Source organism: Cnephaeus nilssonii (genome assembly GCF_951640355.1).
Source record: "Cnephaeus nilssonii genome assembly, chromosome: 10".
Classification (NCBI taxonomy): domain Eukaryota; kingdom Metazoa; phylum Chordata; class Mammalia; order Chiroptera; family Vespertilionidae; genus Cnephaeus; species Cnephaeus nilssonii.
This window is the reverse complement of record NC_137081.1, coordinates 41,351,507-41,379,166: the sequence shown is the minus strand read 5'-3', so window position 1 is coordinate 41,379,166 and position 27,660 is coordinate 41,351,507. Positions and strand designations below refer to the sequence as shown.

The following is a 27,660-nucleotide window of genomic DNA, read 5'->3' as shown; positions in this document are numbered from 1 at the left end:
TAACTTAAATGCTATAGGTGAATATGACATACTTTACTAATAAGTAATAATATGAAATTTGGAAAAGTGGGTTCTATTCACTGGGAAACATTGACCTGGGAAATAGGCATGGAAAAATACCTGAAACAGAAAGCTTACTGCCACTTAAGGATTTAAGCCTTGAAAAACAATATGTACATACTTGGGTGATAAGTGAGGGATCATTGATTTATTGGGGGGAGGGGAGGAATGTTGTTAAGGATAATTGAGCAAGTGGAAAAACAGTTTGGGAGGATGAAAAGGGGACTCCTTCCACACAGTATTAGGTTTCCTGAAGGCATTGGATTGACTGGTTGAAATTTTGTGCTATGATGGGTTGGGCAAAAGCTTTCATGAGATCAAGTAGTTTTAAACTACAGTGTTGCAACTTAAACCAAATAAAGATAATAGCCATCTGTTAAAGTTTGGACAATTTTTGAGTTAGGATTTTGATAAATGTGACATAAAAATAAGTTATGTGGATTCTTAGCATTAACTGTTAACATGGTAAGTAAAATAATTTGTGAATTGAGTCTACATGGGACTGGTAGCTGTCAATAGGATTGCAACACATTTTGTTTGTATTCAACACTGGTTATATTAGATGCAGTGGTTTTCTGTAGCTGTAAGTACCTTATAATTCCAGTTAATATTTGAATCCAAAACAACTTTTATTTCCACCAAAATAAGTATGTTTTCTCGGAATGAAAATGTTAATTGAAACTAGACAAGAAGAAAAATTGGGATCCTACATGTACTCAACACAGACCAATTAAATTTTTGATGATCAATGTTACTTTTGCAAAAAATGGGATCCTGTTAATATTAGGTTGACTTAGAATTAAAAAGTACCAAGGATGAAGGGAGTAAGGTAATAGGTAAGACACATCACATTTGCCCATCACGTTTTTTGGACAGGTAATGGCAAAGGTGTATTGAGAACTGCCTTCATGTGATAGAAGTAAAATGGGCACAGTACTGAAAATCAGCTAGAAAATAGGAATTTACCCATATTCAACTTGTAAACTTTATTGATAATGGATGAGTAACATACAAGGGTCTTGACAGCTTTAAAAATACTTGAAAAGAGTCAAGTGGTTAAATTTCACTATGCCATTTCAGTTAAAGGGTTCATAATCAGGAAAGCTAATTATATATGAAGGTTGCAAGGTAATTTTTTTAAAATACATTGTGTTGGCCCATGCATTCTATCAAAGTAACGTAGAAGGAACTGATAAATTTTCTATTTGGATTCCATCTTCTATTACACCTTTATTTAATAGGTACTGGGAGAAGTGTAATTGGTGGGTTTTTGCCTATCAGTAAAAAATTTAAAAACTAGTTTTGTGAGCTTGGGCAAGTTATTTGGGACTTAAACTTTTATGCCATGCTATCTGTTGGTAGTTTGGTGATGCCAATTGACCCCCTTAGAATGTTGATTTCATATGCGTTAAATATGTAAAATTAAACATTACATTGGAAATAGCAAAATATTAACATTTGATTTAGTAAGTGTGCCTTAAACAGGAGGCTAGTGGTGGTCTGATGTCTAACTTTGAAGTGATATATAAATGGTATTTTAAGATACTTGGCAAAAGTAATCTGATGTGAAAGTTGTGATTTTTTTAAATGATAGTACTGTGTATACCATTTGTGGTTTGCTGTCTATAATGAAGGATTGTTGAATTTTACTAGTGTTACTGAAAATAAAGTTCTTCCAATCAAAATTCTCTGCCCTAAATTCTGTCCAGTTAAAAACTTGTTTTTACCTAACTCCTTAGTGGGTGTGGGTGGGGATTAGAAAAGTAAAATGGAGATAATACCCACCTTCACTGAGTGTAATGGTTAAATGTAAAAATGAACTTAAACGAGCTAAACCTAGTGCCTGGTCCATGATCTCTAAAAATAGTGTTTTTGGTAATTAGTGTTACTGCCTTAAGAATATCCTGAAATAAATCTAAAGTTTTATTGGGTGATAATTATGCCAGTGTGTCTCTTTCTCCATAAGTGATTAAAGTTTTTATGACATTTAATTTTTTCCAGTTCTGGAAATGTATTAAAAAGCAAGAGAAATTGGATAAGTATCCTTAAAATAGGGGTGAAAATTGTATATGTTGGAGGCTTAAAAGCAAAAGTATGGGTATGGGAAATACTATAAAATACATTTGAGCAGCCATCCTCTCCCTTAAAAGCATGGGCTTGAGAAAGCAAAATTTTTTTAATATACCAAATGCAGTGTCGAGCAATTAAGGTTTCTAATGTTTGTTCAGCCCTGGCCAGATAGCTCAGTTGGTTAGAGCATCATCCCAATATGCCAGGGCTTCAGGTTCAAACTTTGCCTTGGACAAGAATAAACCAGTGAATGCATGGATGAAGGGAACAACAAACCTCTCTCTAAAATGAAATAAAAAAAATTTTTAAAGGCTTAACGATTACCCAAACAATCAGCACAAAAAGCTCATATTTCAAATCCAGATCAAGAGATGAAAACTTGGTTTTATTTATTTTTTTAGTCATAGGTAAGTTTAAGATTTGTTTTACACAGACCTCAGATTGTAGATCTTTTCCACAGTATGCAATAAAGTGAGCAGTAATCTCTGGTGGTGGAGGGTCTTGCCTTCAATTTGTAAAATATCTAAAGTGCAATAAAGTGAAGCACAATAAAACGGAGGTGTGCCAGTATTTAAAAGGCTTAGTTTCTAATACATATAGTACACAGTATGTTCAGTAGTTCAAAGTAGTAAATTTTTTTTGTCTTCCAAGGTTGGTGAAGTCATCACCACCATTGCAAGAAGTTTTTATTTTAAAATTTTTTATTGATTTCAGAGAGGGAGAGAAACATTGATGAGAGTATCATTGATTGGCAGCCTCCTGCATGAGATCAAGCCGAAAACTTGGGCATGTGCCCTTGACCGGAAGGGAACCCGGGACCCTTCAGTCTGCAAGCCTATGCTCTGTCCACTGAGCCAAATCGGCTATGGCCAGGAAGTTCTTGACCACAGAAGGAAGCTCAGCAGAATCTTCACATTTAAGTCATTTTCAATCTGAGTTTCCCAGTCAACTCAAGTTAATTTGATTTTGAGTTTCTTTCACTTGAAACCAAAAGGCATCCTAATGTAAGGCTAAAGAAAATGAGAAAATGCCCATTTATAGTGTGTAGATACAGTGCTTTTTGTGTAGTAACTCAGTATTATGCTCGCTTTACAGATAAGGAAACAAGCCTGATTGCTTTGAGTTACTGGAGGTCATTCTAGAATGGTAGCAAGCCCACGCTACCTGGCTTGAGCATGTGGACCTCTGCACTGTATTACCTCTAATGATGAAGACTGAATAATTTGCACATAGTGCTTATTCTAAACATGCTTAACCCCCAAGTGAATCTACATTTCCCTACTTTAAAACAAAACCAAATAAGACATTTGATTAGGTGAGGAAATAGTGGATCAATGCTGTGGTTTATTCGGCAGCAGAATGATTTTGTTTTGAGGGTTCTTGATTTTTTACGTTTAATCTCAATAAGTGAGATGAAACTGATTTTAAGTGAACTGATTTTTTCTTACCTAGATCTTTCTCTAGTCTTCGCTATCTCTTGGCAACTCAGTTCTTAAAGGTGTTCAAGTCCTTGACTCCACTTTCATCCCACATCCATTCTGTCAGAAAACCCATTTAGTTTCACCTTTGAAACAAAATCCTATGCCCTCACTATCACCCCAAGACGCCATATTCCATGTGATTACTGCAAAGCCTCCCAATTGGTCTCCTTGCTCCCACCTTTACCTTCTAGACCAGCGGTCGCCAACTGGCAGTCTGAGGATCACTGGTGGTCCGTGAGGTCCGAAAGGTTGGCAACCGCTGCTCTAGACTGTTCTCAACACACAAGGCAGGGGAGACTTAAAAATCAGATGTTCCTCTTGACACCTCCCCACTTTGCTGGGTAAAAACCAAAGTCCTTACGAAGGCTTAAGAGAGCTCTGCCACGTTCACTCTACCCATTCACCTCTTCCCCCTCCCTCCCCCCCGCCATTTTCAGCCATATGGTCCTTGTGGGTTTTTTTTTTTAAACAGGGTTCAGAGCCTTTGGACTTTCTGTGTCCTGTCTGAAATACTCTTTTTTATTCAACAGCATGGGTTTCCTATGCAGTCTCAATGAGGTTTTACCCTATTTCAAATTGCAATGCTTTTTTACTGGTCTTGCCAATCCTCTTGCACAGTGTAGTGCATTTGCTGTCTTCCCCTAGTAGTTCTAAGGAGGACGGGTTTCTGAACACAGTTTTCATGTCAAGGTAGAACACTTTACATGGTTGAGATACACCTGATGTTGAAATGATAAAATAGCTTCTTGATACACTTTTTTCTATATTTCTAGCACCAGAAGTTTAGTATAAAATGCATATTTTCACCCTGGCTGGTTTGGCTCAGTGGATAGAGCTTGGGCCTGTGGACTGTAGGGTCCCAGGTTTGATTCCGGTCAAGGGCACGTACCTTCATTGCAGGCTCCTGGTGCTAGAAATACAGAAAAGTGATGTTTCTCTCCGTCTTTCTTTCCCTCTCTCCAAAAACAAAAAACAAAAACACACAAAACCAATAGAAATAAAACAAACCAAAAAAATATATATTCAATGGAAAAATATCAAGTGAGGGTTTTTAAAAAAAGCATATTTTCAATGAAAACATTCTGAAAATGAAAAACACCTAAATGTGACCATGTAATGTCAATGAAAATACTGTGAATAAATGCAAATGAATTACAAATAATTTAACAAATCGTATTCCTTTATTAGTACCAGCTTTTCAACTAGTTTTATTTTTGCCAGAGCTAAACAATTTAATATAAAAAAATGCCATTTTTTTGTTCATATGATATTTATTAAAAAAGTACATAGTGGTTAGTTTTACAATTTGCTTTTAGCCAGATGTCAAAACATATAAATCTATGAATGTAACAAATGAGATAAGAACAGTATAAATAAGTTTTTGTAGTATTTACAGGTATACAGAAACTAGCCCAAATGGTGTTCTAAGAAATTAAGTTTGCAGTTAAAGTGAAACTGATTTCCGCATACTGAGAACAGTTTAATGCTTTTAAAGTTTTGTATTATTTTCTACACTAGTTTTGACTAATTTTGCATAGAATTATAAAGTATATTTCTGCATTTCACATCACAGTAGGAGCTTTTAGTATATATAATAGTATAAAAAAAACACAACACCAAAAACAAAACACTAGCTCAGAAAAGGTCAGATCTTTCCATATCTAGGTTTTCTTGACATCTGGCCTCTTACTCTTGGGAACAAGGAATACATTGCCATCTCTCGTCTGCTGCAGGGAGTATTCACTAGGAGAGTAAGGTTTTCCGTCTTCATCTCGGAGCATGCTGAAGACTTCTAGATATAAGGTGCTTAGTTGTTTTTTCAGTAGGTGGAGGTTTCTGTCATTTTCTCCTTTTTCTTTGAGCAATTTTTCTTTTTCATCTTTTAAATGATCCAAATCTTGCTCCAGTTCCACTATATTTTCCAGTTTTCTTTTTCTGCAATTTTGAGCAGCCACTTTATTCTTACCCCTCCTACGTATATCTCTAATTAATGCAAGTTGAGCCTCATTGAATTGTTCCTTGGACATCATTTCATTGAAGTCATCAACAGGGAGGTTAATTATTTTTTCTACAGGGAATGGGATATGGAGAGCTTTCGCCCTTAGCTCATCTCTTGTGAGATGAGCCTCCAAGCGACTTGAATGTTTATCTTTTGTGAAGGGGGTTTTGCGATGACCAGGACTTACAGGCAATTCTTTCTTTTGTGTGTTTTCACACTGGGCATCACTTACTGGGGCACTGTGCCCCCGAGATGGTGAGAGGGGGTGAATTGTCTCCCCAGAAGTCTGAACTGGCTGTGTTTTAGGACCACTGTGTTTGACACTGCCAGGGGCACTATCTGTCTCTTCCATTTCAGAATCACTAAAGCCAAGTGGTGTGTCTCCATAGCCAGAAGATTCCACTGAGTGTTCTGGTGATGCCAGGCTGGGGCTTGTGTTCGGGGAAATGCCAGAGTCAGAATCATTGAATTCTGCTGTGCTTTCAGGGTGGTTCTGATTGAAGGCTTTACAGAGTGATAGATCAGAAACATCAATGGGCCCGTAAAGAAGTTCAGAGAGTGACTGGCTGAAAGTAGCCGAGGAGGACATGTTGTTGTTGATACTGGGCTCTGCTACGAAAGCAGAATAAAATTCATCACCAAAATCTGTATTTATGGTGGCATTTGAATTTAATGAGTTCACTGTCAGTTGGCTGGGGTCTTCTGTGGTGAGGATGCTGCTGAAGGAATCCTCAAAAGCATTGAGAAAAGGTGGACTGCAGTTACCTACTTCTTTTTCCAGTGTAGGGATCGATGAGTAGAAATGGTAACTGTTGTCAATGTCTGCCTGTTTGGTTTCTGGACTTGGAACTGTGCTAGTCTCAACCAGCTTGTCATTTTGAATATTAAGACACTGCATGGAAAAGAAGTTTATACTCTGTAAATCAAGGTTAAATAATTTCACTAGCTGATAATCTATATCCAGTTAAAACGTTCCCACCCCCATTCTCTCCAAGCTGTTTTCTTCTATAATTCAGAGAGAAATACCCATTTCCAACAGATATTTATGCCTAAGCATCTGTATTATTTTCAGAGTTTCTAGATCAGACCTCAGGTTTACAGCTAATCTATCCTCAAGACATCCAGCCCCTTTAACAAAACTGCATTTGAGTGAGCATGGGCAGCTCTCATGACTAATTTAAAAGCACTCTCTAATCCTCCCTGTAAATAGGTGGCATATAAATAATAAATAACCAGAATGACTAATTTAAAGGGACTGAATATAAAATAGCATCTTTGGTATTTATAATTTTAGGTCTCAGTTACCTGTAATTCTGGAATGGATAGTAGTTCCTCCCAAACTTGCTCAATGTCCTGCTGCATATTACCTAAATCACTGATTAGCTGAAGGACAACAGGTTCAGATGTCTGAGTCTGACTAGGCGCAGTAAAGACTGGGCTCTCGATGTGGCTGGGAACATCAGGAACAAGTGATTGAAACGTAGGTGAAGAAACCTAAAATCAAGAAGGCATTTATCCTCATGAATCTGCTGTCAGCAGTGGGTGAGTGCCCTCTAGGATACTATCACAACACCTCAAGCTGGAACTGGCTACAGTTCTGAATTCTACTTAGAACTACTTATGACCCCTATTTCTACACAAGGAAACATCTTTTTTTCTTACCCACCTGACTCCAAATGTACTTATTTACTGGTTTGTGTTATCCTATGCATCTGAAGGCAAACTTGAAAATGGGTATTCTTTAGGATTTAATTTGTATCTTTTTCCCCCCTGCTTTTATTTATTTAATAATTTTATTAATTTTTTTACAGAGAGGAAGGGAGAGGGATAGAGAGAAACATCAATGAGAGAGAAGCATCGATCAGCTGCCTCCTGCACACCTCCCACTGGGGATGTGCCCGCAACCAAGGTACATGCCCTTGACCGGAATCGAACCTGGGACCTTTCAGTCCGCAGGCCGATGCTCTATCCACTGAGCCAAACCAGTTAGGGCTTATTTTTTATTCGTATTTATTTTATGTTGAATTTACTCCTGGGCCATAAGTTTTTTGTTTCTTCAGTTTCTTCTGGGATATCTTTTTTTTTTCTTCTGTGCAACCTCCTCTCTGGTTTAGTAACAACCTGCTTTTTTTCAGTAGGGTCATCTCAGTGTGGCAGGGAAAGCTCGTGTATGGGTAAATCCATTGCCCATGAGCTCCGTAAATTCTACGACACAACTTGGAAGCTTTGTTCACTTGGATTTGCTCAATGACCAGAAAATCTACATCTATACCCTTAAGTTCAGCATTATTCTCTGCATTTAAAAATGTATTTTTAATTGATTTTTAGAGAGGAAGGGAGAGGGAGAGAAAAGGAAACATTAATGTGAGAGCAGAACATCAATCAGCTGCCGCCTGCATGACCACCAATGGAGACAGAACCTGCAATTGAGGGCATGTATCCTGTCCAGGAATTGAACCAGCAACCCTTTGGTGCACTGGACGTCAACCAACGGAGCCATCCTGGCCAGGGCTCTACATTTTTAAGCATGTGCAGCAATAATTCAGCACTCTTTCTGGGCTACTAACCCTGTGTCCAGCCCCACTATTGGGTCTGGGCACACCTACTAACTCCATCATTGTAATGACAGAAGGGTACACACTGCTTCTAGAAACTGACATCCTTCAGATACTCGGTGGCTGTTTCAGATATGCATACCCTTGATGGCCTGGGCAGTTTCCTGAGTGTTCTTAAAGTGAACACAGAGATTTGAACCTCTTGAAATGCATGATTTTGTGGGGCTTTCTAGGTCAAGTGAATAGTGAACCATTTTCAGAGGTTACCTCTGGCCCCTTTTGGGAAGACAAAGCTGTATCTTTTTATTGGTATATAATACTATGTATAGTGCTTCAAACACAATAGGTTTATAAAAATTGTTAAACAAGTTTTGGTGTATTACTCTGCTTGCCCTACTCACCAGAATTTACTTTTTAGTACTTATAACCAATGCATTACTTAGCCCCATGGCTGTGCTAATCCACGCTTCTGGCTGTGCAGCAGTAAACGTTTTGGGTTTTGTATTGTGTGGGGATCTGTAAAGATACATATAGACTAAGGTTTCTTTGACAAATTTCATCCTAAAAAGTTTTTCATTTTTTTAAAAAATGGAGAGACATTAAAGGGACCTATATAGTATATATCAGATATAGCTGTGAATTGTGCTGTGAATCAAATATTACATACCTCATTGTCCTCTACAAACGGGAATGTCTCTGCCAAAAGCTGCATGCAGTTATCGAAGTACAAAGCATCTGGTTTGGGAATGTGGGCAACCTGGATAAAAGGGAAAGACAAAAAGGGGAAAAAATTCGTTTAATGTTCTATTCCCCAGGTTAAAGGTTCATGATTGATGTTCTGAAAATGTTTACATCTGTTCAAATCAGATTCCTTAGTTCAGAAATCAGTTTAGTGTCATAGTTAAGAGCAGAGAATCAAACCAGACTGTCTGGGTTCAAATGGGCTCCCCCAATTTCTTGAATGCTCTGGGAAGGTTATTTAACCTCTTTGAGCTTTAATTGCTCATCTTTCGATAAAATGGGGATAATGGCACCTAATTCACATAATCGTTGTATTAATTAAATCAATCAGCATGTCAGGTGCTTTAGGACAGTCAGTGCCTGTCACAGTTGGTGCCAAAGTAATCCCTACTACTGGTTCCACTGCTGCCACCACCACCACTGCAGCCTGATCCTCCGTGACGTTGCTATAGCTCACACAGCTCTTTCATGTGATTTATGTCCTCCCAATCCTTAAAACTCTGTGAGGTAAGTCAAGTATTGAACGCATCAGGAGGCCAGGGCTGGGAATGACTTGACAAAGTCATGACGACATAGTAAAAGGCAAAGCTGGGATTCAAATACAGATGTGTTCACTCCTGGGTCAATGTTTTTCCTTAAACCCTGCTATCTTTCCAAGAACTGAGCACTCTGTACCTGGGAGTAGTTGGCAGATCCACTCGTTTCTGACGGGATATGTTGGGCTGGCTGAATTGGGAGGAATTCACCTGTCTCTTCGTCTAGTTGTAATTGAGCGAAAAAGGCTTTCTCTTGCTCCTTTTTGAGTTGTTCTTGTCTTTCCTTTTCAAGTTTTTTCTGTTTTTCTAGCTCATGCTCCTTCCGTCGTTGACTGAAGTCAAATACTTCTCGACTCACCCCAAGATCTATATCTTGCCTCCAAAGTATGTCAATCAAATCCATATCCTATGTTCAAGACAAAAAAGGAAGGACAGAGACCATGATTAAGATGGTTTTAAAATAGCAGATACCACAAAATTCACCTTATGCCATTGTTGATGGTGGGTGGCGGGGTGATTACAAACAAAATCTGAATGGGAACGTAGACCCAACGTTCTGGAAGGGCACAGTTAATTCCATTCAATAAATCACTTAAAGAACAATAAATAATCTACAAACACAGTCATCCATTCTAATCATTTCTTACTTGGATTATTAATGACTGGGTGATGGTAGAGATCATGCACATTCAAGTTCCTGAATTAAAAGAAATCCCAGAATGTAGAAATTAGTGACCTAGAGTGCTTGTATGGATTGAATACATAGAATTTTTTTCTAAACTTGCTCAGCAGATGTCCAGTTAAGAGGAGGAAAAAAAAAACAAGTTAAATTGTCAGTCTAGCATTTGTGAAATATTACCATTCTTATTTTTCCTACATTGGTTTATCTTTGCCCCCATCACTTCTTGCTACTCTGCTACTGTGTCTCACTTATTAAAACAACTTGACCTTGACTTTAGTTTTACCTCCTGAGGCATGAACAAATTGGTAAAGTCTTAGCTAAAGGCAATCTTGGGACACGTGGGTGAAGAGAGGGGTTGCCTGTTGACTACCAAAAAAATTGGGAAAGGGATACGCCCATAGGTTTATTCCTAAGAAATCATAAATAACCCTCTTTAAAAAAACAAAACAACAACCAAAAAGCATGGCTCCAGGGAAGGATAGATGGCATTAAGTTTTAAGATAATGGGAGAATCCTGCAATGAGGGGATGGTTATTTTGATTTATATTACAAGGCTAGACTTGAGTGCCACATCCACGTTTTCATAAACATAAAAATGCGTCAAAAGCAATTTTTTCTGATTTATAACTTGTGCATAGCATCAAACTTTGTATTTCAGTTGTGCTGATGGCTGGAAGCACCAGCTGGCTCCCTATGTCCGTATGTCCGGAGAGCTCCTAATTTCAACCTTCCAAGGACAAAAATAACATGGTTGTTGCTTCAGGCTATTTTTACCCAACAAAGGAGGAGCAGGCCATCCAGCCTAGAGGCAGCACGGTTAGCAAGATAGCAGAGGCCAGCTCTAGCCTTGACTGAAAGTTGGTGTTGGAAACTCAAATGCTGTGAAACCCTGCTCAGGGAGGGGGTTCATCATCATTCTAGCCTTTTGTAAAAAAATATATTTTTATTGATATCAGAGAGGAAGAGATAGAAACATCTATTATGAGAGAGAATCATTGATTGCCTGCCTCCTGCACACCTCCTCCTGGGGATCAACCTGCAACCCAGGCATGTGCCTTGACTGGGAATCGAACCGTGACTGCCTGGTTTATAGGTCGACACTCAACCACTTAGCAACACTGGCAGGGCCATTCTAGCTTTAAACAGTATAATCTATAGCAGGAGTGGGGAACATGCAGGCCTTGGGCTGTGTAAGGCCTGAGAAATCATTTGGTCTGGCCCTGCCAAGGCATTAGGAGTGATTTAATTAACTGACCAAATATAGTAGGCTTTTATTTATTTATTTTTTTATTGATTTCAGGGAGAGAGAGAAACATCAATGATGAGAGAGAATCATTGATTGACTGCCTCCTGCACGCCCCCTACTGGGGATCGAGCCCACAACTTGGCATGTGCCCTTGACTGGATTTGAACCTGGGACCCTTCAGTCCACAGGTTGACGCTCTATCCCCTGAGCCAAACCATCTAGGGCAAGCAGGCTTTTTTAAGTTGACAATTTTGTATGGCCCGAGAATGTTGTTATAAATATCCAAATGGCCCCTGGCAGAAAAAAGGTTCCCCACTCCTGAAAAACACATAATAGGTATAGTTAAAGCAACACCTGCAGTCTTTAGGATAAACCTGTTTAAACTGAAATCTATTAAGGGCTTCCTATATGTCAGGCATTGCTCTAAGTATTCTGCATATACAAACTAGTCCTCAAAACAACCACATAAAGATAACATCCCCACTTTACAGATAAGAATAATGAAGTTGAGAGAGAAGGGAGACTACTAGAAAGAATGGCTGGGAGGGACATGCACCGGGCAGCTGCAATCATGGACTGACTCATGCTTTTTAAACTATTAGCCTGCACTAAAAATATAAAATCGTGGTTCCTAAATTGGACAGGGTATAAAATCAATCCATTGTTTCAGATACTTTGCTTTGACATTTTGGTAGTGTGAAGTGGCCAGTTTACAGAAGGCTGGATTGAGACATGTCACTTGGATCATTTTCCTGGCCACAAGCAACAAAATAAGCAACGTAGAAGCGTTCAGGGCTGTCTTCTCAGGGAGCTCCCCATTAACATAAATCATTGGAATAATTTCCATTTTAAAATAATTTGTTTCCATTTTAATGGGCATGCTTACCCAAAGGTCATGTGAAAGACAAAGGCCCAGGTAAAATTTCGGCTAGGTTGGGGTCATATCTTAGTGAATCTAGATCCAGCAGAACATCTTATCTAGACTTTTACATCTACTAAACACTAGCACTAAAATACATGATCTGACAATCTCAACTGAACCCCAGTGTATAAAATAGGCAGTACCTTTCCTACCCATCTCAAAACGGATGCAGAATGTGCAGAGGTACTCAGAAGATCAATAAAAGAGAAACCAAATACTTGTCCTAGCGCCTGGGGACCACTCTGTACGTACATCCCTCCCTCACTTTCCCCAGTCAGCCTAGGCCTGGGGCTTCTCCTTAAGAGATCCCAGGCCCTAGGCAGTGTTGTTCAGGTGGTTGAGCATCACCCTGTGCACTGAAGGGTTGCAGGTTTGATTCCCAGTCAGGGCACATACCCAGGTTACAGGTTCGATCCCCTGTTGGGGAGGATATGGGAGAACCAATTAATGTTTCTCACATAAATGTTTCTCCCTGCCTTCCATTCTCTCTACAGAAAATCAATAAAAACATATCCTCGGGTGAGGATTAAAAAATAAAAACCCAGGATAAGAACTAGTATCCAGTTGTTTTTTAAATATATATTTTATTGACTTCAGAGAGAAGGGAGAGAGAGAAACATCAATGATGACACAGAATCATTGATCGGCTGCCTCCTGCATGCCCTACACTGGGGATCAAGCCCACAATCCAGGCATGTGCCCTTGACTGGAATCGAACCCGGGACCTTCAGTCCAGAGGCCGATGCTCTATCCACTGAGCCAAACCAGCTAGGGCTCTGTCCAGTTTTGCCTTTTTATAAAAGAACTGAAAGAGCACTGAAGCAATTTATGTTGGAAACAACTCACAAATCTATTCCAAAGTATCCCTAGAATGGCTGGAGGAAAATTTCAAACGTAATTTACTCGAAAATTATTGGCGGCTATCACACCAAGAGTTTGAATAACTGTTCTTTTTTTCTCCCTTCCCACCGGATGAGATGTCTTGAGTGGGTTCAGATGGTTTAGCTATAAATTTAATATAACTTTTCCATCCCACCCCTGATCATACAGATATTGGATCAAATGAGACATGTGAAAGAACTCTATAAATGTAAAGCACATGCAAATACTGTTATGCATCTGAAAGTGGTGAGTCCTGCTACTAGCTATAAGTGAGACCAAACTCCAGGCTATAGGATAATCAAGTTGTGGACCTAATTATAGTGAATTCCACAACTTCATTATGACAAAGCAATGAAGCTATCTGGTTCCTCAGGGAAGGTCTGAAATCAGAAATTTCCCATGTGATTAGGAAAGGACATCTTGATGAATCCTCATTAATGGACAGGAAAAATAAACAATGAAATAAGTGTCATTTGGATCAGCTCCCGAGCACCTGTTCTCATATCTAATGTCAAACAATGAGGACCATGGGGGACAGAGGACTCCTACAGCCCTGCATACTGTGTCTGCCAAGAATGCCACCAAAAGATGTTTCAAGTGACACCTGGGCAGCCTTCGTTGAGATCACGATGAGCCCCAAACAGGTTTCAAAGTGTTCTCAGAGGTTTCCTCTGTGCTTGTTTTTATGTAATGTTTAGTCTTGCTATGAAAGGTTTCTAGAAGAAAACGGCTTTTGAAAACAAACAGTTGTTCTGCTCAAATCTAGATTGCAGCAACAATGGGTTTCTTGTCATAGCCTTAATGTGTAATACTGTGTTACTCAGATTTTTGCCCAAATTTCAGAAGAGAAACACCTGCAGGGATCTGATACTGTATGAAATACTCAAAGCTTTATGTTGGAAATGAGAACAGTTTGTCCACCCAAGGCTCAGTGCCAGGGGGCCCCACAGCCTCAGGACTGTGTGTCCCACGCTCACTTAACAGGCAGTGAGCGTTTCCTATAAGGAGCCCTGTGACTCTAAGCACATGACTTAATCCACAAATGACCCATCCTGGCAAAGCTGAGCACCATCGAAGAGGAAACGGTCCGGGCGGAGCCCGTAACAAAGAACATGACTTTGGTAGGGGGAAGGGAAGTGCCTAAGGAAGAACTGAAACTAGGCTTCTGCACGTAAATCCCAGGCTCTGAGGAAGTACAGCTGTCTCTTCCCCTCCAAGCGCCATGCAAAGTGGCAGACAAGAAGGGTTTGGGGACGGAGGGGAAAGCAGGGAATGGTTTGTACAGCACCCCAACAGGTATTTCCTTAAGATGAAAGCTTTCCAAGGGCAAGGCAGGCGCTGGCTGTGATCCTTCACATGCCACATGGAGCCAATTCTGCAGCCACTTAGTGCCTGAATTTTTGCTGTTGTCCTTTAGTGATACCTGACTGTGTTCCAAATTGTGTTACCAGCTGGTCTTGGACAAAAGACGATTTTATAGGAAACACAGGGTTAGGGCTTGAGCGGGGGGCTAAAGACACATATATAATACCTTAATCAATAAAGAAAAAAAAGAGAAACATAAATGTTTGACAATTTGCATGAAATCACCATCTGGCCAACAGAAATACTTGTATTTAACACATATACATTATATCATCATTTGCCATCTGGATAATCTGTTACATGTTTTATAGGAAATCTGAAGTTGGACAATTAACTTGAACCACTTTAAAACAAACATCTTTGTTCCAGGATAAACAAAGGAGAAAGGCTTTGAACACAGAATCCCATATTAAATATGTTTTTTTGCAAGCCAATTTTAGTGCCTTGAACAAACCAGCATTTAGCATGCTCAGAAAATCCTCCCAAAATCAAAAGATAAAGCAAAAGTGAAAATACCAGAAAAGATAACACAACTTTCTCCTAAATTAAAGCAATCTAGTAAACAGAGGCTTTGGAAAGTATTTGAAATGAAATATAAGGGCTAAGACAATATGTTATTCCTTCTTAAAATCATGTATTTTCATTAAGAAAATAAATCATTTTTTAAAATTGATTTCAGAGAGGAAGGGAGAGGTAGAGAGAGATAGAAACATCGATGGGAGAGAATCATTGATTAGCTGCCTTCTGCATGCCCCACACTGGGGATAGAGCCTGCAACCCAGGCATGTGCCCCGACCAGGAATTGAACCGTGACCTCCTGGTTCATAGGTCGATGCTCAACCACTGAGTCATGCTGGTCAGGCTAAATCTTAGTTTGTTCCTTTGATATCTGGTCATCCAAATATTAATCACTACCATTCAGAGTCTAAGTTATACCTGGTAATGTTTTTTTCCACACATTTCAGTCTTTGTGTTATGCCCAGGTTGTTAGATTATTTACTTAAAAGTTAAATCTGATCTAATATTTTTTTCATAGAAGCTACTCAAGTATTTTTGAGCAAAACCGGATGGAACATGAATCATATCCTACCACATTAGGGTATAAACCAAATGAAAAGCTATAGCCTACAAAAACAACTGAGGGCATGCCTGAATTTTGCAGAATTGGTAAAACAACAAAAAAGTTCTCCTTGATTCAAAAGGCTATTCTTTACAGTTACAATCCTTACTAAATAAAGTAAAATGACACCAAGCAAGTGTATTTTTAAAATACAGCTACCTCGCTGATGACCATTATGCTTTATAAATATTTATCTACCTGTTTACTTCTCTCCCACAGCTTCATTACAAGGTACACAATACAATGCCAATCATTTTCTCTGTGAGAATTCTAGAGAGGGCAGATGACAGCTTACTCTTTATAGTTATCCAAGATTCAAGTACTTTTGGTTCTACTGGATGGATTTGCTAACTTTTGCACATATTGCTTCAATAATTGTGAACTAGGTGATTTAAAACAAAAAATCATGGAGGGAGGTGGAGGAGGGTATAGGGGGAATAAATGGTGGTGGAAGGAGACGACTTGAGGTGGTGAACACACAATACAATGGACAGGTGATGTGTTATGGAATTATGCAGCTGAAACCTGTATAATTTTGTTAACCAGCATCACCCCAATAAATTAAAAAAAACTGCCGAAACCGGTTTGGCTCAGTGGATAGAGCGTCGGCCTGCGGACTGAAAGGTCCCAGGTTCGATTCCGGTCAAGGGCATGTACCTTGGTTGCGGGCACATCCCCAGTAGGGGGTGTGCAAGAGGCAGCTCATCTATGTTTCTCTCTCATCGATGTTTCTAACTCTCTATCCCTCTATCTTCCTCTCTGTAAAATATCAATAAAATATATTTTAAAAAAAATTTAAAAAACTAACATTGCCCGACCAATGTGGTTCAGTGGTTAAACATTGACCCATGCATCAAGAGGTCACCAGTTCATTCCTGGTCAGGGCACATGCCTGTGGCAGGTTCCAACCCCAGTAGGGGGCGTACAGGAAGCAGCCGCTTGATGTTTCTCTCTCATTGATGTTTCTATTTCTCCCTCTCCCTTCTTCTCTCTCTCAAAATCAATAATAAAAAAAGCAAATTTTAAAAATAAATAAATTAAGAAATCTACCTGATTAATGTTATTGATGGAAAGGCCTTCCGGCCATCTAAAGTCAAATGTAAATGTCACCAGGTTTGTTTCTGTGTGATTACAGCTCCATTTAAAAAAAATAACTGACCTAGCAACTAGTTATATATGTCAACAGAGACTCCTGATGGTAGTAAAAGTTACCACTAATCCAAGTTTTCCTTCTAGAAAAGTCTAAGGATTACTTCCCTAATCTTCAACAACTAGAGATTTTTAAAGCATAAAAATTCTCAAACACACACCAAGTAACGAATTGTTCAACAAATGAAAACCCCCTAGATCACAAATTTGCTATTCCCTGGTTGTAGAACCATCCTGCTGGCCTTTTGTTTTTCAACAAGAAAGTGGTCCAGTTTCCTCCGTCTGACATGTTGTTCTGTACACTTTCATGGGCTGCTTCCTGTTCACAAACAAGTTTCTTAGCAATGATTCAATCTAAGAAATACGACACCGCCAGTTTACTGGAACTCACCCATTACATTTCTCTGCAAACTGCAAAGCCTGATGCAAAGATAAAGCAAGACTGGAAGTGACTTAGAATAGGAACTTGGGTTATTTATTTTCACAAGACACACACAAGTAGTGGGCCCAAAATACGTCAGAAAGTTACTTTCCAAAATAGTAGGTGATCCCCTCCTGCGACCAAAAGTGCGCGGATCTGACGTTTCCATGAGAAGTTTCATACCTGGGTTCTAATAGAGCAGTGATTTTCAACCTCTCTCATCTCACGGCACACATTAATTACTACAATTCTGCGGCACACCCAAAAATTTATTTTTTGGCAATCTGACAAAAATAATAGGTATAATTTTGATTCATTCATACCGGACAGCTATTGTTGTATTGACTGTTAACAATTTTTAATTTGACAATCTAAGGAAAAAGAGGTTGGTGCCCATGACTAAATAGGTATTGAATGTTTTAAAAACTATTGCGGCACACTGGTTGAAAATCACTGCGATAGAGTTATTTCTTGTTGGTTAGTATCTATCTCTGCAGGATGCTGCTGCTAGCTCTCAAGGGATTTATGTACAGGTTATCACTACAGTAAAACCTCGATATAATGGACTGAATAATTCAGGCAAGGGGAAGTCCATTAAAGCCAAAAGTACGTTATATAATAAAGCAGGTTCTCTGAATGTGTATGTTAAAAAATTGACAAATTAGTGTACCTGTTTTTACTTATGTAGACACATTTGTATAATTAAAATTAAGTGTTTATGAAAAGTTTAATTTCACAGAAAAGTTTTCTGTATGTTTTACAGTAATGTTAAATTTACAATGAATAGGTCTAGTAAATCCATGCATTCACCAGTCACCAGGAGTAAACAAATCCACCTGGCTGGGGCTCGGCTTAGTGCAAGTCGGAATATTGGCTGGTACTTAGCTGGCAGTGGTTAAAACTGCTGCAGAAAATCATACCACGTGACAATGGAACCAATTACTGCCCTCAATTCAGTGTAATCACGTGTTAACCATTCCCAGAACATTGTTTAGGAGTGGGAGACTCTTGGGTTTAAATATGTAGATTTTAGTTGTAGATATGTAATATTTATTTATGCCGGTGAAATTACTAGTGTTTTTTCCCCCCAACATACGGCCTATTTGCTAAAATTTGTTAAAAATAACAGTGAATTAATAACAAAAAACCTGTTAATTTATTATAAGCAAATTTTGTTTAAAATCATTTTAAAATTAACAGGGTGTTGCCCAACCGGCGTATCTCAGTGGTTGAGTGTTAACCTATGAACCAGGAGGTCACGGTTGGTTTGATTCCCAGTCAGGGCACATGCCTGGGTTGCAGCTCAATCCTCAGTGTGGGGCGTGCAGGAGGCAGCTGATCAATGATTCTCTCTCATCATTGATGTTTATATCTCGCTCTCCCTTTCCCTTGCTCTCTAAAATCAATAACTCTATTTTTTTAAAAATTAACAGGGTGTTAATTTTCACATATGACATACGGACTAGAAATTTTGTCTCTTATCTGATGAAGTCCACAAAAGGTTTTACTGTACTTTGCCAAGAGAATGACTTGGTTTGATAAGCAAATTTTAGGATATATTTTTCTAATCTTTCCCCCCCTTTTGAATAAGCCAGTTCTGGATGCTGTCCTCCACATAAGAAAGGAGCCTTTGTGTGTAGATCTCCCATTACTATTAGAATGATTCTCCAGGGAAACACACACACAGGCACCCACCATTATTAGCACCAGAACCTTCAGGAGCGTTGGGTCTAACTCCCTAACCTACTTTAACTTATGTACACTGACATTAAGGGGGTGTGGACTAATGAGGTGACTCACATATCCATTTTGAGCCCAAACAGCCCTACCTGGCCAACTTTGTGGGCCCTCCTCTACAGGGTACTCCTCCCCCACCCCCCTCGTGAGGGAGGGCAATGCTCCAGCATGCTCAAACACTTCTAAACTCCGAGGGATCCTTTACCTAATTTGGGTCCTGCATTTGTAGAAAGCAATTATTTATTTCAATCTTGAAGTTCCTTTTTCAGATTTAACTGCCTACAATTAGCTCTTTTCCTAAAAATTTAAATTCTTTATTGTAGCTTTTTTTTTTAAGATACATTTTTTATTGATTTCAGAGAGGAAGGGAGGAGAGATAGAAACATCAATGATGAGAATCATTGATTGTCTGCCTCCTGCATGCCCCCTACTGGGGATATGCTCTTGACCAGAATCAAACTAGGGACCCTTCAGTTTGCAGGCCGACGCTCTATCCACTGAGCCAAACTGGCTAGGGCTACAATTATCTTTAACAAAAAAAAAAAAAGAAACTGTCAGGACAGTCATCCAGGCTTGGGAGACAAGTACTATATGAAGTTTGTTGCTGTTAGCCAAAGACTTGTGTGCCTGTGGTGGTGCTAAACACGGGTGTTAATGATGATTTTGAAATGTGTATATTATATATTGTAATATAGAGAGAGCCTATTTAAAATACTTAGCTTCCTTTAAAAAAAAACAAAACTGCAGGTCCTGTTAAAATATGTTCCAAGGGGTTTAATTTTCTTAGTGTGAACTTTTAAAAGTATAAATTATTTCTTGAAATAATAAGCTACTAATGGCTAAAACTTCATTTTACCAGAATGGTGGTAGTTACAATAAAGGTGGTGATCAAGATCAACAAGATTAGTATACATACAACTTTAAATGGATCATTAATCCATATGCCCACCTAATACATAGGTAGAAATCACCTCTCAGGTGCCAGGGACTGTGCGAGTTGCCGAGGACACAGAGATGAAAAATGGTCTCTGATCTTAGTTTTGAGATGTGATGAGAAACTGTAAGAGATAAGGCATCACTAAACTGCACAGAAAGACCTCACATGGGAGTGACAATTGACAAAGGACAGCAGTCACAACTGTATGAGCATCCTACCTAATAAACCAAGGGTGAAGCCAGGTTTTCCAAAGGTCTAGTGCAAGCCAACATCTAATAGCAAAGGAGGTGACAGAGGTGGAGAGGACACAAAACAATGAATACATCCCCACTATATGCATTCTTGGAGGCAATATTTTCCTCACAGAGGCTCAGCTTTCCAGTGCAAGGAAAATTCTCATATGCAGAGACTTCCTCCTGGCATTTGGACTTTTCGGTCAGTATGACTCATCTCAGCCAGGATGGGAATTACTGCTAATGCCACACTGTCACGGAATGCTACAACCAGAAGGGACCAGCGGACCCACACAGACAGCCCCTTTCGTTTTTCAAATAGGGAAACGGGTCTAGAAGGGTGCAATGACTTGCGCCAAGGTCTGAGGTCAAGGATTTCAAAATCACCTTTGGTCTACTTTTCTGCTTTTACAACTCATCCACGTTATTTGGCAGAGGGAAAAATATATGTTTTTGAACTAGCATCTCTTGCTCCAGTTGCCAGCCTCCGGGCACCTAACAACCTCTATTTCAGCTGGTGCGGCATGGTTTACAGGCGTGTTCTCGGGCCGTCCCTATCTCATTTGAGCCTCACTGAAGTAGCATGAGGGAAGGTGCTTTATTTTTATTTATGGATGAACACATTTAGACTTTGGGCATTGAGCAACCTTGCCCGGAATCACATGTCCAGCAACTAGCAGAGCCAGGACTCAATCCAGAACTGTTTCTGAGCCTGGCAGGCTCTTCTCATGCTGTGGTGCTGCTCTCGGTATTCACACAACAGGACAAGGTCTGGAAACTGGTTTAGCCCCAGTACCCTCTCCCCAAGCACGACACTAAGATTTGGAAGGCAGCCCTCTTGACACCCAGACCTGCCTGCCCTGAAGACTTATGGGTAAATCAGGTCAATGTAACTGAATAAGGAGAGCTTAGCATATATTAATCCTTCCACAAAGCCAGTATTTTATACTTTACATGTCTTATCTGGGCTTTCTTACAATGATCTGACAAAGCTGTAAACTCCTGGCTATGTCTTCTGTAAATAGATATTCATTATTCAGATGTATTATAATAATATTATTTAACAATTTAATTATGTAATCAGTCCCTTGTTGGGTTTTTAAGTTATTCCTAATCTTTTGCTATTACAAATAACACTATAATGAGTATCCTGTCCATAAATCATTTCATAATGTGTGAGGATACCTGTAGGATAAATATGTAAAAGTGGAATCATTATGTCAAAGAGTATATGCATTTTAAATTATGATGGATACTGCCAAATAGCTCTACACAGAGGTTGTACCTTTTACACTCCCACCAGCCATGTGTGAAAGTGCCCATTCCCCAACTTATGTGTCCTCTACACCTTGCATCATATTAGCACATGGTACCCACTCAATAAATACATATTAACTGTTTATAAAGATCTCCTATGTTAATTCCAGAATCATTTCAAAATTAGCCCTTCCCACTATCTTTTAACAATAAAATTAAAGCTAAAGAAGAGAATAATCCTCACATACAGAAATGTCAATTGGCCAGAGGACAGCATTCTTTAACCACCAGTCCATGCCCAGCCTTGCTCCAGCCAAGCTAAGCTAGATTGGTGACTTTGGAGCTGGTAGAACAGTGGCAAGGACAAGAAACGTAGAGGCCATGGTGCACACAGATAAGAGAGAAGATGGGCAAAGTCTCAATAGGTGAAACAATCATAACAGGCAAAATCAGCAACCTCAGCCCTTCTAACAGATAAGGTAAACTTCAAAGAAAAAGCAAGTCCAGCCAGGATGACCCATTTACCAACTCATTAAAGAGCCATTCTTTCTGGGGATGTGTTTCTCAGGAACAGATGTTTGTTGGCCATTAAATTACATTTGGAATGCATAACTGACTAAGGAGAGCTGACAGTGATCTTGGAGATCATAGTCCAAAGCCCAGGTTTATGAATGAGGATCCTGAGGCCCAAAGATGCTAAATGGGAACCAGCCCTGGGTCTCATCTGACTGAGCAGAACCCAGGAGGGGGTCATCTGGTCAACCCAATACAAATTAGATTTCAAACTAGACTTTCCTATTACAATTTTATTAATTAAAGATTCATGAACTATTAGGAATTACTCTGAAAACAGACTTTTGCAAAACTGTTATATAGGATTTGATCCTGCAGCCAAATCACTGGCCTATGAAACTCTGTTATTAGGAGAAACCAACCAATGTTTGACCCTCTCTTTTCTGTAGAAAACCTTCCTTCCCACACCCCCAAAGCTCAGTACAATCTGGCTAAGAGCCTTGCAGCGCTAAGCCCCTTCAGACAGATCTCTCTGTTACCAAGGGCAAAAGTGGCTCAAAATTAATGTGGAGCCCTAAGAACTCCCAAATCATGGAGTCAAGGCCATGTACCGCTAAATGCACATTCCAGATGGACTCATCCAAAGGCTCACTAAGACCAGTGCAACCCAAGGAACAGTTCTACATCTCCCCGGAGAGAGAGAGCCCTTGGAGACACCAGCCCTTACATCCGTAGTGCTTTAAGAGCACAAAGCGCTTGCACCAGGATGTGGCATTTGCAGTAGTGGCAGCCCTCTAACTCTGATGGACAAGCCCATAAATCAAATCACCACTTAGTATGTCATAAGGCCTCCCTTTGCTCCTCTACTCCTCAAAATGTAAGTCAGATTCTGGTTTGCTCTAAGAGTGTTCGCTGTAGTTGTTGGTGACTATTTCCTTTAAATCAGTTTTGCTACACTCCTAGGAAAACAATAGCATAAAACAGGCTTAACACTTTCACCAAATGTTCTCAGACAATCTAACTGAATAATAAACACATGAAGTCAAGCCCTTAGTCTTCTCAAGGACAAAAGCTGGGAGTTTGTCTGCTTGAAAATCTCTGGCTTAAGAGAAAAGGACTTAAGTTAAAATCTGAAAGCCAGTTGTATGGAGTGTTCTAAAGTAAATTCTCACATAAAGTGTGGGAATTATTTTTGCCTTATTAATATTCCCCATGAAAGTATCATTATTCTACCCAACAAAAGTACATGTCGAACACATAACTGGATCACACTGTTCACTGGTAGGCACAGCACAAAAAGTTCTTTTTACTTACCAACTATAATAACTTCTTTTCTTTAGTCTGGATTAGGTGGAAGCTTAGGTCCTTTGCAGCCCTGATGCCCACCCTGTTCCAATGCCAGGTAAACCCAGGACACAAAGCAATAGGGTACAGAGAACATCAGGTCCCAGTCCCGTCTGAGATTAGGTCATGCCATTTTATTAATTTTTTAATGTTTTTTAAAATTGATTTTTAGAGAGAGAGGAATGGAGAGGGAGTGGGAGGGAGAGAGGGGGCATCCTCCCGGGGACCAAAACGTTTCAGGTTTGATTTCCGGTCAGGGATAAACCTAGGTTGCAGGCTGGATCCTCAGTTGAAGCCTTCACATTCATCTCTCTCACAATGATGTTTCTCTCTCCATCTCTGTCTTTCTCTCCCTCCCTCCCTCCCTCCCTCTCCCTCTCCCTCTCCCTCTCTTTCTTTCTCTCTAAAGTCAATAAACATATCCTTGGGTGAGGATTTAAAAAAAAAAGGTTGCTAGTGACAATGTCTTTGGACAGTGCAACTCTGCAGGAGCCTTTGGAGTGAGCCCTCCACACTCCTTAGGGGGGAATTCTGTTGAACCCAACTCTTCTGTTTTATAATCTACTTCCTGAGGATACAGTGGGAACATTAACCCTTCCAAACTACACTAGGTAGTATTTATACTATTTTAGCAATTATTTGTAAAAAGCTACCTCAATGACCTGAAAGTACTCCTGTGAATCTGAATTACTAAGAGGGCTCCAAATGACTAAATGAGTCATCTTAACATTCTTCAGCAAAGTTATGGTCCAGATGCCACCCAATCACCATGATTCTTTATTGCAAAGGTTATCTAATGACTGAGTAGAAATTAAGGGGCATTAGGTGATGGGAAAGTGTTATCTGTCTCATCTAAAGATATGAATAATCCTGAGTCTGGAAATGATATTTCAACTGCTTTCAGATGTATGCATTTGAAAATGCACAGTACCCACTTGTTGCCAATTGCCTGGCAGCTATTTGGAGTTCTTAAAAAGGAACTCATAATTAGTGAATATATCATATTACATTCACTTCAAATAAGTTCAGGAATCACAGTGCCAATATTTTAAGTCCAGATTCAAGACAGGTATGGCACAATCCAAGTAATAATAATGGCTACCACTTATTGTGTACTTTCTATGTGCTCAAAACTATTCCAGGCACTTTTATTCATTATCTGTTTTGCTCATAACAACCTGTGAGGTGGGTAGTAGTATTATTGTCATGCTTTTGGAGTAAGGAAACCAGAGCATGGAGAGGTAATGTTGCCTGAAGACCTCCATCTAACAAATGGTGACAATGAGATCCAACCCAGGTTTATATTACAGAAGCACTCAACTAGCACAGGCTCTTGCTTCCGAATAACCTCGGCCTCTTTAAGGGAGTAAAGAATACTAGCTTAGGAAGACCCATGGGGTGCCAGTTAGGGCTAGATTTGGCCTGACCACCTAACCTCACTGTGCTGTTCCTGTAAGGGAAAACCCAGACAGAATACACAGTCTCACAGTTTTGTTTTGTTTTTCATATGAAAAAACATTATGCAAATACCCCATAGAAGTACAGGACAACTCAGGGGTGAGGTATTAATACTATTAATAAATTCAACTCCTATTGCAGATGTCAAATGAACATGAGAAGCATCTAATTTTCAGGCTTCTGAGTCTAACCACATACAAAAAATAGAAGGTGAGGTCCTAACTTGCTTATGTATCAGACATCTGCATGGCAACAAGAGGGTGGTGAGTGTAAAAAGTTTTCAGCCATGTCATCTCCCCGAGGGTCTTACAGGGATCTTTTCCTTTTTTTTTTTTTAAGGTCAGTTACTTTTAGGTAGTTATTACTAAAGAAACAAGACTAAGAGAGGGCGTGGGCTTTGGAAGAAGGCAAGGTCACAAGGGTCAGCTCGGTCCATGTTGGGATTTAGCCTTCCACTAACGCACTTCTACTCTCCAAACTCACTCTGTTCGTACAGCTTGCCTGTGGACACTATTCCGTTTCCAGGCCCAGAGCCCCCGGATAAGGAATTCTGCCACATGTGAAGGAGTGTATCTGGGAAGGAGTTCAGTGAGATGGCTTATCAATCCACATAAGTACAGGGGATCCAGCAGACAAGCCGAGGGTCCCACGGGGAAGCTGGGTAGTGTGTGGCCCTCTGCTGTCCTAGGGCACACGTTAAGGCCTCACTAAGGATCGGTTTTCTGTTTGAGGACCTTTCAGTTGCCACAACAACCAGGCCTTCACACGTGACCAGGGACATGCATATGGAAGACCACAGGAGAGTGAGAAGTTTATAGCAAGGAGCAAGAAGAGGCAGGGATATTTATGCTGTTACATGGCTAGAATTCAAGGAGGTAATCTAAGAATTTGAATATCCCTCCACATATTTGAATATATCCCTGACAAAAAGGAAATGGAACAATAATCACAGCCACCACTTGCTGAACGTGTACCGTGTGCTCCATCTTGTACCCAGTTCTTTTCTTCATTTAGGAATGTTGTGATGTAGACATCAGCCGCAGCTTAAAGAAGATTTAAAAGGCACAACCCACTGTAAAATCTATCAACTTAACCTCTCACGGCCTGACTTCTTTGCCTATAAGACAGGGACAATGCTCCTTACCTCACAGGGCAGAACAAGGAATGCACTGATAAAACCGGCTTGTTCAAGCACTCAGCACCTTGCCCAGCCTAGTGCAGGGCCTGAGAGGCAGCAACTGCCATCACCAACACTGTCAGATGCCCACCTCTGCTAGCTCGGGACTTACAAGCAAAGCCCCTGGGAGGGAAAAGCGAGGATACTGTTTTTTCTTTCCTTGGGTGAATACTGCCAATCATTGGGACTGGCAGCCAAGGATGAGACTGTCAGAGGTGACTGAAGACAGTAAGAGTAAATCAGTATCAGAAAAGGACAGAAACAGAGAAACTCCCCTGTGCCTCCTTTGAAGAAAACAATCCATCCTCACAGCAAAACGGCATTTTCTGGCTTGTCCTCCGCTTCTGCATCAGTGGAATTAGTACATTGGCAGATGGGGTTCTGTTAAAACACAGCACTAACAAGGCATGCAAATTTAAGCACAAATGGTTGTGTCCTGGGGCCAAAATTAGGAGAATCGACTCCTCTCCAAACTTAAAAAAAATGGTTTTAAACAGTTAACAAAGGTACAGTTTAGAATTAGAATTAGAGATCCCAATATGTGTGCTGATGCCAAGCCGACTCAACTGCACTCACATACAGAAAAGCCCCCTCACCATCTCTCTGCCTCCAACCTCAATTCACAGATCATCAGAACTCCCTGTCCACAACCACTTCATGTGTCCTGCCCTTTCCAAAACCTCCCATGATTTCCAGCTGCCTTGTATACTTGCAATGCCATACACAGGCACTTGAAGGCCCTCTACAGACCCCAAAATAACCTTTCCAGCCCTAGTGACCCAATATGCAGCCACAGTCCATCCAGCTGGTGCCTGCAGCTTGAGCCAAGTGAAACCCAGAGCTTATAAAAGAGTCCAGTTAAAATGCTACCTCTCCTCTGTACAGTCATGAAGCGGTCATATATCACAGAGGAGCTTATATGAACACAAAGTTCCTAGAGCGCAGTAATAGACTCATGCTCATGATTATTGAGCAATTACTATCAATTAAGTTCTAGGCATAGTGCCAGACATCAGTTACAAAAATGAATAAATGGCAGTCCCTATCCTAAAAGAAGTCATACTTTAAGCAGAAGGATAAAGATGTAAAGTAATTTATAGTATTATGATATGAAGCATGCCCTATAACCCAGGTGGATACAGAGCAAAGGGATCGATTAATGAGAAGGGTCAATTTGAAAAGCAAATGTCCTTCAAAGAGGACAACATATTTGCTGCATTATCTTGGAAGAGTAAAATACCTTCACGCCTTGAAAGTTCCCCAGGGTGTGTAAATACCTAATAAATATTTGCAGAATGAATAAGTGTACATTTACACCCAGAATTCAGTCTTTTCATTGTACACTTAGGATATCTGGGATTAAAGAGTTCTAATTATCAAAGTAACAAATGTATCATGTTTAATATAATTTATGACCCAACTATTAGTCATAGAAAATTATTTAACTTCATTTACAGTATCGATACTTCAAATTATTCTTTGGGTACTCTACTAAAAACAAAGTATTATATCTTAAGAACTATAAATGCACACTCCAAGTTAACAATGAAATTGATTTTTTGAGAGAACATGACAGTATCTTCAAATACCCATTAAAGAATTTTGTAATTTGGATTAATATAACAATCCTATCTAATAAAAGAGTAATATGCAAATTGAACATCACTCAAGACACAAGATGGCCGCCCCCATGTGGTCAAAGATGGCCGCCACAAGATGGTCTGCAGGGGAGGGCAGTTGTGGGCAGTTAGGGTTGACCAGACCAGCAGAGGAGG

General features: G+C 39.8%; 1 protein-coding gene across 2 annotated transcripts in view; it reads right to left on the bottom strand.

The window, feature by feature from the left end:
• Window positions 1–125: 125 nt before the first annotated feature.
• NFE2L2 (NFE2 like bZIP transcription factor 2) overlaps window positions 126–27,660 on the bottom strand; it is a 38,399-nt gene continuing 10,864 nt past the window's right edge. For both annotated transcript variants that reach the window (XM_079782198.1, XM_079782199.1), the window contains exons 2-5: window positions 9,582–9,848; window positions 8,833–8,922; window positions 6,916–7,104; window positions 126–6,502 (exon numbers count right to left, since the gene is read on the bottom strand). In XM_079782198.1, the coding sequence (XP_079638324.1) occupies window positions 5,273–6,502; window positions 6,916–7,104; window positions 8,833–8,922; window positions 9,582–9,848 (1,776 nt within the window). In that variant the 3' untranslated portion in view covers window positions 126–5,272. The remainder of the gene's footprint in view (window positions 6,503–6,915; window positions 7,105–8,832; window positions 8,923–9,581; window positions 9,849–27,660) is intronic.